At 41.5% G+C, this 12919-nt stretch overlaps 1 protein-coding gene across 4 annotated transcripts in view; it reads right to left on the bottom strand.

Annotated features, from left to right (window-relative positions):
- The window catches only part of ppfia4 (PTPRF interacting protein alpha 4), a 46100-nt gene continuing 33181 nt past the window's right edge, over nt 1-12919 (bottom strand). For 3 of the 4 annotated variants that reach the window (XM_077602250.1, XM_077602251.1, XM_077602252.1), the window contains 22 exons: nt 12506-12589; nt 11753-11884; nt 11616-11678; nt 11156-11253; nt 10603-10732; nt 10049-10245; nt 9007-9235; nt 8897-8932; nt 8666-8787; nt 8369-8490; nt 8080-8161; nt 7897-7978; nt 7593-7793; nt 6322-6384; nt 5971-5997; nt 4984-5159; nt 4198-4295; nt 3191-3366; nt 2281-2349; nt 2015-2201; nt 1816-1913; nt 1-1210 (listed from right to left, as the gene is read on the bottom strand). In XM_077602250.1, the coding sequence (XP_077458376.1) occupies nt 1855-1913; nt 2015-2201; nt 2281-2349; nt 3191-3366; nt 4198-4295; nt 4984-5159; nt 5971-5997; nt 6322-6384; nt 7593-7793; nt 7897-7978; nt 8080-8161; nt 8369-8490; nt 8666-8787; nt 8897-8932; nt 9007-9235; nt 10049-10245; nt 10603-10732; nt 11156-11253; nt 11616-11678; nt 11753-11884; nt 12506-12589 (2433 nt within the window). In that variant the 3' untranslated portion in view covers nt 1-1210; nt 1816-1854. The remainder of the gene's footprint in view (nt 1211-1815; nt 1914-2014; nt 2202-2280; nt 2350-3190; nt 3367-4197; nt 4296-4983; nt 5160-5970; nt 5998-6321; nt 6385-7592; nt 7794-7896; nt 7979-8079; nt 8162-8368; nt 8491-8665; nt 8788-8896; nt 8933-9006; nt 9236-10048; nt 10246-10602; nt 10733-11155; nt 11254-11615; nt 11679-11752; nt 11885-12505; nt 12590-12919) is intronic. The other variant, XM_077602253.1, reaches the window with a different exon arrangement.

Here is a 12919-nt window from a genome sequence, read left to right as displayed (position 1 = left end):
TCCCCATTCTTTAAAAAACAGCTTTACTCATGTCTATATAGGGTCATAGATACAGTACTTTTTTTCTTTTTTTAAATAGCCAACTAATAAAATCTTGATATGTCAGCATTGTTTCACACCTGGAATAAAGACACAGTATACTCATAGCTGCCACATAGCACGTTACACCTTTTAGACACCTTGGAAAACCCGAAGGAAAAAAAAAGGAAAACAAAAATAAATTAATTCAAATATTTCACACACAGTCAGTACTCCACTTAGTTCATATGCTGTATTTTCACTGAATGGAGGAGCCAAAAGTAATGACTCCTCATGGTCGCGTTTCCATGGCAACTAAAAAGGAAGTGATTGGAGAGTCGTCTCCAATCCGTTGGAGCAGTTTCAACGATACAGAGCAGCAGCAGAAAGGAGCTACATACAGTGTTTACACCCAAGAGCCACAAAGAAGGGGTCAGGCGGATGTCCCCTCTCACACATGCTCTTCATATAACAGCATTCTCCCCACTCGAGCTTACATAGTGTCATACAGGAAAAGGGGCACATGGTGTTAAAGAAGAGGAAAGTAGGGTGGGGAAGAGAGAGAGAAATCTGAAATTGGACCCATGAACCTGTGTGGAGAACTTGTAGAGACACAACTTAATGAGGTCCTCCCATTACAATGCACACTTACATCATACGGCAAAAGACACACTAAGGTCTGACACAAAGACAAAGAAAAAGTGAGAGAACAGTCACTATTGAATACAGGGCAATAAGGTTCATACAGCCATTACGTTTTTCCATGTATATTTCCAATATATATATTTATATATAGACTTTATAGAAAATGTAGTCATCCATTTTATGTACAGTACAGATACGATCATGGAGTAATACCTTGCATAACCGATAGAAGGGTGATGCGTAGCGGTGAGTCGTCCGCAGCTGAGATTCGGGGAGCACATAAACCACAAAGACGAGGCTACTGGGGGGCACTGGGTTCCACCGAGTGAGAGCAGAGGCGAGTCTCCTTTACAGCAGCGAGAGCAGCTCACGGCCCATCTCAAGAGTTTAAGGGTCAGACTCGGCCTCGGTATTGCACGTGTCCGAAAGGGAGGTGAAAGGTGCGAGGTGCGAGAACCCCACTGGCACCTTGGTAGCACTCTCTCAAATTTGGCATATCACTCTCAAAAGGCCGCAAGCACGTGTCCGTACAGGTAATGACAATGCACTGGGAGAAAGAAGATAGTATGTTAGCGTATGTAAAACAAATTCTTCTTTGTCTTAGTTGGGTTTTTTTTGCACTAAGCACGAGTTAATTGGCCAATGTGTAGTCCAATTAAATAAATAGATACAAATTATGTCCCAAATTGATGCATTCTTTTTCTTCTAAAGCTACATGTTTAATGTCGCCATGTTTAAAAACGTTTCAATAATTGGTGCTTATTTGGTCTAATGTTCTCTATTTTACTATGACTTTAATGATTAATGTTATATAACTTATACTTCAATGCAACTTGTTTTTTTCCCTTTCATTGTGCATTTTTTGGCTAGCGTGACTTATACTCAGCTGCGACTTACATTCTGAAAAATATGGTACTGTTACGAGAAATTTATATTTTTTTGCAGAATTTAATGTAAAAATACATATCATTGTGATTCAAATGCCGTGACAATATGACTATTCTCTTAATATCATGACTATTTTCTAGCAATATGTTGATTTTTTATTAAGTGCTGTTTGATTGATTTTAGTATATCCGAGAAAAAAAAACTTGATTTACAATATAATACATGTAACAGTTTATGTTATTTTTATAGTCCATTTAATATTACCTGCTAGCATCATGGCTCCGGTTAGTAAGCCAAAGTGAGTTAGCACGAGTAGGTCCGGACCGTAGATGGGTCAAGCCTCGGAGATGCCGGGGGCGGAGCTTAGCACAAAGGGATTATCAAGAGAGAACACAACATGCATTTAGTAGAAAAAAACGAGCAAGCTCGTGCCAAACATGCTGCGCATGTGGTCAGTCCGCACCTTCCGGCTGGATCTGCTTCTTGGGCATGAGATTCATCGAGGGGGGCATGGACATGGAGGGCATGCGGAAACCGGCGGGCAGCGTTTCCATGGAACCCGCCATCATCCCCAATCCCACCCCTCCCTCCCGCGCACGGAACCTCTTTCGCCACGATGGAGAACGGCGAAAAGTCTTGTCGTCTCCGCTCTGGGGGAAAGAGAGAAGTTGAGTATCCTATTTTAAACAACGTTTTCAATCAAATAAGCAACATGGCATCCTGTGTGACCTCCTCGAGTCGTCGGTCTGTCCCCAAGGCTAACAGGTTGTTGAACTCCCTGTCCAGAACCTGCCTGGCCTGAAAAAAAAACAACACACCACAGATGTGCTGAAAAACAACAACATTAAACAACATGAAAATGAAGATGGATATAGAAATGGATAGTTCATATGGATAGTTCAGGCTGTATCTAATTATTAATTTACAATATTTCTCATTTGTTTTGCTTTAACCCGAGTGTTACACCTCAGACTCTAATACAAGGGTGTCAGACTCAGGTTGGTTTGCGGGCCGCTTTAACGTCAACTTGATTTCACGTGGGCCGGACCATTTTAGATATAACATTTAGATTTTTTTTAAATAAATGGATTAAAAGCCCTGAATATTCAGTTTTTTATAGATCTAAAACAATGTTTATTTTAGCTTTTTAAAATATATTTTACAAAATGTTTTTTTAACTAAAAACACATAAAAAATTGATTAAAAAATTACAATTATTGATTTAAAAGGGGGAAAATCAGTAAACTTAATATACATCTATACTCTTCATTTTAATTTGATCCTAAAACAGAAAGTCGGCACTCATGATTTACTTTCCCGGGCCACACAAAATGATGCGGCGGGCCAGATTTGGCCCCCGGGCTGCCACTTTGACACGTGCTCTAATAGGATCATCCGCGAGATCTGTTAACCACCAAACTGATCACATGGTTTGTCTCTAAATTTGTTGATGTTTAATTGGTGAGTGCTAACACTGGTTCAAAACATACTGCTGCCTTTTGCATTCTGGTATAACCAAAGAAGGAAAAAAGTGGGATCCCACTCATTTCCTCACTGTTTTATCCCCTCTTCCACAACAATGACGCCAACGAATGGGTCTTTAAGATGATATATAAAGTGCGTTTTTGTTTGTCAGCACCTGTGTGTTCTGCATGGGAATCTGCAGGATGAGGGCCACGCTGCTGTAGTCAAAGGTCTCATCCAGGGAGACGAGCGCCCCGTGAATGCCGCTCTCCAAAAGGTTGCCGCTGTACTCCCTCAAACCGATGGACTGGACCCAGTGGATCACTTGTTCATTGGTCCACACCAACACATCTAAAGGGAGCCAGAGCGAATCCATTTTACTTACGCACTGGAACATCATGATCATCATGGAGAGTTTGTTGCAAAGCAGCGGGCGCCACCACAGAGAGGCACAGAGCTTAGAGGGAGACAGCAAGCAGGCCAGATAAAGAGATAATGTGCATGTCCGTGCCACGTCAAGTGCCTGGCGCACTCCCTTTGTTGGTTTGCAGGCCAGCTGTCGGTAAACTTTCCACGCTGGAACAGGCGGCTTGCGTGTGCGTGCGTGTGTAAACAGGCCAGCGTTCTGATTTGAACAACAGCTGAATCAAGTTCATGTCCACGGTTTAAGGTCAAAAGGCTGAAAGGGCAGCTTTACATCATGGGCTGGGTTTTGGATCTTGGGGACACAATAGGCTTTTAATTCAAAAGTCTACTTTGGGATAGATTCATGTTGGACTGAAAAGCTTGGTTCGTGTGCAATGTCTTTTATTTTGATTAAAGCCATTAAGCATTCTTGAGCTACCCTGATTGACACATGATGGAGGAGTTTTCATTCTAATTAAAAAATTTCAACGCCCGATCGGGGCTTACTCTGTGATTTTCTTCTTCTTTATTTTTAAAGACTTAATGGTCGTCCCCAGAAAAAGAATATATGTTTTGGCATCACAACCCCTTGTGTGTGAGTCTATGTGGATATCATTGGCTTTCTTTGGCCTGACTACATGACAGATGAAAGTGCAGCTGTCGCCATGGTTTGGTCTATGTCTGCCACTAGGCGGTACACTGGCCCCAAGGAGGCTGTCTAAGTGTGAAAACGTGAACACGCTGCTTTGCGTAATGCTTTTTTAAATGCAATTTTACCTTTCATGTCATGTTGACTGTCCTCTCTCCGGCGCTCTAATTCTTTCCTGTCGTAATTGAGTCTCTTCAAGCACATGATCCCATACTGCAGACTTGCCCTGGTGAACATACAAGCAGATGGAGGTAAGTAATAATAGTTATTATACAAGAGGGGGGAGGAAGTTACATTTGGTCAAAGACATTTTTGACCTGATGCTTTAAAAAACTTAAAGGGACAGATAACACCTATAACATGCGCATTGCCCATTCTTCTGCGTGATGAACCTAATATCCATCATCTTTTGCACGTGTTTGAGTCTCTCAGTGTATGACATGGCAAAATGGCTGCGCTGGTGTCATGTTTTGTGTTTAAACAATATTTTTGCCATTATCAGGTGTGAAAAAAATGATATTTTCATACTTAAAAACATTCAGCAATCATCATTTACATGAAGGTCATTTACTGTATTCCAGGTTGGTCCGTCCCCTTTCCGTTACAGTCAAATAAATGATAGGACCTAATCTTGGTGACTGAACTTAAGAACTAAAATGACTAATTCACTACTAGTCCAGGTATATGTGCATATTTCAAAGAATGTGTTGCGGTGGGTATTAAAAGATTTATGATGAAAACATTCATTAATGGCAACCTTATACATCCAATCCATTTTGACCAATCAAAATGGATTGGAATTCTATTCCAGTAAATGGCAGGCAAAAGGTTAACAGGAAGGATAAATCGGATTGTCAGATCCGACATCCTTCTACTATCTCACTGTTCATAAGCTACATGTCCAAGCCACAGACCTGTGGAAGCTGTCCACCATCTTGAGGTGGCTCCTCAGGTCCTTTTTGGTCAGGTGGTCCAGCATGCGCGCATCCACCAGGCACTCCATGAAATAGGAGCGGTACTGAGGCAGGCCCAGGCTTGGCAACCACTCGTTCCCGATCCATTCGTGATTCATGTCTCCATATGCCAAAGTCTGCAAGATGGGGGAAGTGTTATTGATTTCTACAATTAAAGACTTCAATATGTGAAAGTGTGATTCATAAATCACAAGCTATGTGGTTGGTAACAGCTGACGGAGGGGACTCATCTTATATGTGTGTATCTCAGTTATATCGCAATGTGTTATCTTTGTTTTATTACTTATAGTCATTAACCTTTTTTACATTCAATTGAGGTTGTAATACATTTAGCTATCACAAATTCAAGGTCCTCATAGTGTATCTGCTGACTCGTACTATAAGACATGTAACAAAACTAGTAAATAGTGTTTTGGTGGAAAAACCCGTCGAACCAATGCCTATTTCTTTCTTCAAAATTAAACCAATACTGATGACTAAATGGGTGGAAAGTAGTTGATATTAAAGAAAATAGAGAAAGAAATGCACTTTATATGCATAGTTTCTAAAGGTATGCAATTCAAAATTAGGCAAAACCCCTCGTTATCTCACTTGAACGAAAATCAGTCAATTTTGCAATAGCACCCACTACAATTAAGGGTGTTAACATGAGAAAATACATTTACAAGTGTCTGAATTTCTAACGTTTTTAAACAAGAAGGACAACAGATAGAAGGCGTGAAGGACGTATTAGCTTGGTTTTTCAACCTTTGAGCGTCTCGTAGTAGCTGCATTTTGCAACAAGGTAAACGTTGCACAGCAGGGGGCGATAGCAACTACATCATAACTCCCAGAGCTAGGGGGCGCCAAATAGCTTTCAAATGTGGGAGCTGGAGATTGACGTGAAACTGTGCAATTGGACACAATTTGTCAGAGCAACGACCTCACCTGCGCCCAGCTGCCCTCCTCATTCGCCTGAGTAGCAGCATGACAGGAACAATAAACAAGTTGAAAGAACATGCTGATTAAACAGGCACAATTTGTACAAAAGGCCCCACTTGAAACGACTTTAAAACGTACATGTACATGATTTGCCACAAACACAGACCCCATCGAGCATACCACATGAAGCACGGCTTTCACGCCACAAACATACACAAGTACCAGCACAAGCACAGAGAGGCGTTAGTGTGAGTGTTTTAGGGGACATATGCCTATCGTGGCAGAGACGGTGGGGGTGTGTGAGACTGTTTGGTGGGAGTCAGGGAGAGGCAGGGGGAGCACCCAGATGGTACTGACCGCTTTGCTGGATGAAGCCAGGTTCTCCATCTCTTCATGAGTCACCCACACATTTCCGGAGGACTGCTCAGAGGACGAGAACACACCGGAGCGCATACAAACACACAAACACAAGAACAAACACACATCCGTGTGTATTTTCACGCAGAACGAAGCCCACCCCGTCCACATGCACACGCATACAAACAAACAACCACACAGACAGACATTTATTGTGTTGAGTCAAGCCAAGAGCGGGAGTGAAATTCAGGCTATAGTATTTGTGTGACCGTGTGTGTTGGATGCGACACCAATTGAACATTTATTTGATATCTTTGAAATCTACGCAGGTAAAAGTTCACATACTAATGCATACACCTGTCTTGATAAATTAGAAAGATCCTTGTGGTAAAGTTTTATATAAGATCGGAGCGATTTTTTGGCCTAAACTAAAATTTAACTCCAAGGCTTTGAGCAAACCATTAACATATTGTACAATAGTGTACAACGCAAAATGCCCGCGTAATCCCACATTTAATAAGGCCATCAGCGTAAAATGGCTTAGGCGGTTGCATGGTTGTCTGACAACATAATGGTTGTTAGTTTATCCCTTGGCTCAGCTTTAATGAGTAACTAGTTTCATGTAATCAGAAATGTGTCATAAATTTTTGCTTGTATATGGCAAGCAGTAACAAGGTAAAAGGAGTGGAATGCACCAAAATGTCAAAAATGTTAATGCGTGCGTATCAACTGAGTTACTACAGATAAAGGCTAAATAGATAACTGATTAAGGTTAATGGTTTAAAATGAGCAATTATAACATCACCTTATCGTAATAATGATTCATGATGATGACACCCCCTGTTCTAAATAATTTAAATAAAAACATCTGGGGGGGAAAATATGATACAATATTATATACTAGTGAACACAAAAAGGACACTAGTGCATACTTGTAGACCCGGGGCTAAATATCACAGTGCGTGACTCATTAATACACATTGGATCTTGTAATGTCACTTGTGTAAAACAGTAGCTGCCCAAAATTGGCACTAGTAGTTATCCGCTGGATAAAAGGAACATCGAATAAATGCTCAAACAGTTATTGTCTTGTTCATGCGATTCATGATAGCAGAAAAATACCCAACAGTGGCAAAGGTATGTGAGGCATTATCACCTAGGAGTGAAAGAGTGATGGTGTTTTCTGTGTAACAAAACAACTTTTGTGTGGTGGGTATGCACATTTACTTATAATGAACTAAAGCGCACATTTGACAGAGGTGTGCATTTACCGTTCTGGAGGTGAGAGGTGCAGAAGGGCTGGTGAGCGAGACCATCTCCTGGATGGCCAAGCGCAATTTAAGTCGATGCAGCGGATTACTGATGCCGATCTCCCTCTGGATCTCTGTATCGGACAGAGCCGACATGATGGCGCCACTCTTCACGTTAGCACGACACGCCGCCACATACCAAGCCGGCATGCCCACCCACAGCTGGAGAATGTAGACAGGTCAAAAGTGTTACGCATGTGCTAAATCCGTGTAATAGCAAAAGAATATTAAGTGCAGGGGATGTCAGGAAATATGAAATCCGAACCTCTAGCCAGGAGACAACTGTTGGGCCGTCCCACTGGGCAAATGGTAAGCCTCTTTTCCTGGCATCTTCCAAAAGCTCATGCCTGAAGATTGATTGAATCAAAGACAAAGGAGAAAAAAACAGGATTAAAAATGGAAACATTTCTTACAATATCATGGCATTAATGATCACATGGGCTTTTACTTTTTCTTCATCCTGCGATCCCTCTCTGCTTGCGTGCCCAGCTTTCCCAGAGTCATAGTATCTCCAACAGCCATGTCACAGTCTGCTAGAAATATATTGAGGATATCATACTGTTAGGTTACAGTTTACATGATTGAGTTGAGCAGAAGTTATACATTATGGGCAAAAGTGTTGGAAGACTCCAATCACATAATGTCAAAAATGAATAAGTTGGCTCAAGGACATTGGGCATGAAGATCTCTTTTATGTTCTTTCTTCTTGTAAAATAAAGGTTACATTAAAAGCCTACCTGTTAAAACTGCTAGCTGTGGTCCTTCCCTGGCAAACTCCCTGGTCGGCTCCATTCGCCCCCCTTTCTCCTTTTTCCCAAACAACCGGCCAATAGATGACTTTATACCTTTCTTCTGCTTCCTGGCAGGAGATCAAACCACACAAAATTAATGTTACCTATGGGTGAATGACAGTCATGCTGTATTTTTCTGTGAATAAAGCATTTATTCCTAAGAATATAAAACAAAGAGGATGGTGTGCATTTCAAATTTTTAGCTAATTGTCAACACTTCCTGTGGTGTGAGAGTGTTTGTACCCTCGTCCATCCTCCAGACTGCCCGTGAACTGGGCAAAATTGGTTTCTAAGCGTAAGCTGCGAGGCGAGGAAGGAGGCGATGTCTCACACTTGATTGTCGCCTTGTCCACCTCCACTGGAGACTGAAAAAAAGAATCAGAAATATCGGCAACAAGAGAGGAGAAACAAGCCAAATTACGAGATTGAGGTAAAAAAAATGAAGACAAATGTACATTTCACTTTTTGACTTACTGCAACTTTCCTCCGGTGCTTTCTCAAGTCACTTGGCTATCAATAAATAAAACGCAATATTAAAAATATGCTTAATTTCTATTAACACTAGTACCATGTGTGATTCATACCAGAGTCATGATGCCGAGATGGTGACTGGTGTTGCGAGAATGGTGTTTAGGCGTGGAGTGGCCGCTGTTCGGCGGCGAGGAGGACGACGCCAAGGACTGGGCCGTGGCTGACGTGGGTAGCGCCCGTGGTCGAAGCGTCACGTTGAGTCCATCCATGCTACCGCTGTTCATGCGTGACTCAATCTCATCCGAGCGCAGGTCAGCTGACTCTCTTTCCACCTGGATCATCCTGTGCTCACCATGCACTAAATGTTAATTTAGCACCGAGTGATTTACCCTCTCCCTGGAAATGGAGTCTTCATCACCGTATTGTCATTATTTAAGTTAAATTCCATTAACAAAGGTGGGGAAGGGTGTGAAAATAAGAGAGGAGCCAGGACTTCTGCCCACAATGTGAGATTTTCATTAATACATGTAGTGAATAAAGCATTTATTTAATTTGAAAATCTATCAATGCGTACACTTAAGTGCAGGACCAATTAAGTGAGGTTTGGCCTTGCTATCCTACTTAATTATTAAGTAACGGCACTCCTACACTCTGCATTCCCATGACCGCATAATGAAATATTTATGTTTATAGATATTATACTTCATTATGTGTAATTGAAAGCTAATTGTCTTTTCTTCAAGCAGTTGAGCATACGCCTCCTCCAACTGAATCCTGACTCTTATTGTTCACAGCAACCAACTACGTGTTTGCTCGTGTGGCGTTATCCAATGAGGCTACCATTTTGGGAATAGCCACGAAAATCAATGCTAAATTCATATATAAATCTATTTCAATCATTGCAATTCAAAGGTAGCTGCCCAAAGTGGAGTAATATCTTTATCTGCACAAAACCTCACATAAGTTAACATGTCAACATCCATCAATAAAAAAACTGCATCCATATTAGTGTCTATATTAAATGTGAAACATGAAAATAACTATTTTTGTATATGTCCAATGATTCGCTTGCGACCAGTCCGGAATTTACCTCGACTCTTAGTGACTCTGTATTGCGGAAAAGCTACAGCTTTAAAATGATTGCGTTGATGTCACCTGATCTCTTCATTGATAGCGTCAAGCTGCTCCTGCAACATCAGCGCCAGAGTCTGTGCGTCCGATTGACCGCTCGGGGAAAGCATGGCAGAGCTGACGTCGTCATCCAGGTCGGACTCGCCCTCGATGTCACTGCCGAGGAGGTGGCTGACGCTCCCTCGCAGCGAAGAGTAGTCCTGTTCAAACATGCCGCAAACCTAGATACAACGCGGGCAGTGATGAGCGCTGACATATTGAGTAAATAAACAGCAACAGGATGTATAATGATGTGAAAACATTTGACTGGCATACTTGAGGGTAGTTCTGAATGCAAATGAACGAGGCACTTACATTAGAGCGCATGTCCATGTCAGCAGTTGAGAGACAGACAACGAGAGATTAGTAAAGAATGAAGTTAGGCATGAAGATCCCTGCGTGAAGCTTCCATCACAGGCGAGCAGAGCGCAGAAACTTTTCAGTCAAGCGGAACGTCTGGCATGCAGACTCCGTTTTGGACACACCACATCAAGTGTGGATTATGACGGTTTTGGCAAAATACGACATGTTTTTGGCACCTTGTTCGGATCGTCTCGTAGTGCTGAAAGTCTGCCCTTTTGTGCCCGCCTGATGACGGTTGTGCTGTAATGGCCATCTTGGCCCTCCACCACAGAGAAGCGAAGGTCACTTGCACTGCCCAAATGAGACCTGAGGTGAGAGTCAAAGAAAAAACCCACTTAGAAACTCCTGACAGTATGATGCACAATTCTATGTGGGAATACAACGACAAGAAAAATGAAATTTTACATTAACACCTTGCATCTGACTTTATTGGATCAGTGTTGTCCACCTCAACTGAGCCAGGGCACATATTTCTTTATTACAAAAATGAAATCACAGTGCAAAACAAATAACTATAAAAACAAAACAAAACATGGATGTGCAGATAAATCACAACAGTGAGGTCCATCTGCCATATTGCCCCCAATATATTAATGTAAAATTATTGAGTCATAAATAATTTCTGAACAATAAATGAAATTGGATAATGTATTGTTGGAAGGCACATTAATGGGTATCACCATATATTAATTGTTCAGTTTAGTACGTGCACTATATTTTTTTGCGTACCGAGGATGACTTGAACTTCCATCTCCGAATGCTCCGCTGCGACGTTTCAAATGGTCAATCTCATTCCTTAGTTTCTCAATCTCGCCAATCAGACGTTCCTACATGAAAAGAAAATTCTTTAGGTGAAGTAAAAGCTTCCAAATCATCAAGCACAACTACATTCAGAATAATAACAAAGCAATTTTCAAATGAAATGATTTCTTTCCTGGATTTACAGGTTTTTTTTAATGGTTTGGGGGAATAATCAACATTAATTGCCAGTGTTCACAGACTATCCAGACATGCTAATAACCACAAAAAAACTGAATTAGCTGTAAATGAGTTTCATTAACATGTGACATCTCAGATAAATCACAAAAGAAAATAATAAATAATGTTATGCAGTACTGAGTTCCTCCCTATGGCTAAATGACTTATGATTAGAATACATCAGTTTCAGACTGATTTTAAGTTCACTGACCCGTGTGTGGTGAAACTCTTCCAGCTGTTTCTGGCAGTTCTCCAGATCTTGAATAAGAGAGTTCTAGACAAACATAATCAAAGGATGTGAAAAAAGTGCAAATTGCAGATTAATCTGAGACCATAATGAAGTCTCGCCTTGTCCTCCAGTGCAGCCATGCGTTCTTTCAAATGGAGCTGCAGCCGTTCATTGGATTCAGTGAGGAGACGGTCCACCGTGTCGGATAAACGCTTGTTGTGTTCTTCATTCATCTTCTCCCGCTGACGAGCCTGATGAACACAGACAAGACCAGACCTCATTTTCTTTAATTGTTAGCGCCGCTTAATCGAGACCTTTTCTGCGTGGATTCAAGCATGACGCGTGTGCTTGGGCAAAGAAGAATGGCTGCCGAGTATTCTGTAGGTCAGCTCGGCAAACAATGCATCTTGCATAATTACTATCTCTAGTAAAAATGATCCATATTGAAGCAAATCAACTGAGACGCAAACACACGTTCTCAAAGCGTGTATCCAACTAAATATAGACGTGCAATGACAGTGTGAGGGGAAAAATAGCCTCGTGTGAATTTATTCACTATCTAAAGATAGCAGCAAATCACTCTTATATTTGAGCGAGAGTGAGGGACGATACGTGGATTTGCTTCAAATTCATGCAACGATGAACCAGGAAAAATGATGTGTACGTATGTGTGTTTCTATGCATGAGGAAGCACAGAGGCGAGGCATCCAACTAATATGAAGCATCAGTCTACATGTGCATGCACAAACACACACACACACACATTAAGAGGTCAGAGAGACCCTGCAGGGCACACACACATATACACACACAAATACACACACACACACACAAATACACACATACACACACACATACACGCAGATACGAACCCTTCCTAGTTCTTGGTTCTTCTCCTCGAGTTGAGACTCCAGCTGTCTAAGGCGCTCCTCCACGTTGCCATGGCGCTCCTCAGCCTGGAAGGAGAGACAGGTATTTAAGCATCTGCAGACAAGTTAAGGTGAAGTCATAACCTTTCCCCTGGCCTGAAAGGATAATGGATTGACATTGCAATCATCAATTTAGAAATTGCCATTTTGAAATCGGCCATCGACAAGATCGGTTGCACGAACTAATCAATCGCCTCATTAGTTCGCCCATTAATAGTAACTAATTACCTTTAACACATTCTGGAAAAATACTCAATTTAAATTGATAACAATATATATACCGTTACTCTGAACCGATACAATTTATCTTATGAATCCATTAATGTTATGCCATATCCCACTGATGCAGGTAGTCAA

This window comes from Stigmatopora argus, chromosome 6 (assembly GCF_051989625.1).
Source record: "Stigmatopora argus isolate UIUO_Sarg chromosome 6, RoL_Sarg_1.0, whole genome shotgun sequence".
NCBI lineage: Eukaryota > Metazoa > Chordata > Actinopteri > Syngnathiformes > Syngnathidae > Stigmatopora > Stigmatopora argus.
Note: the sequence above shows the minus strand (reverse complement) of the source record. Positions and strands in the feature narration are given on the sequence as shown.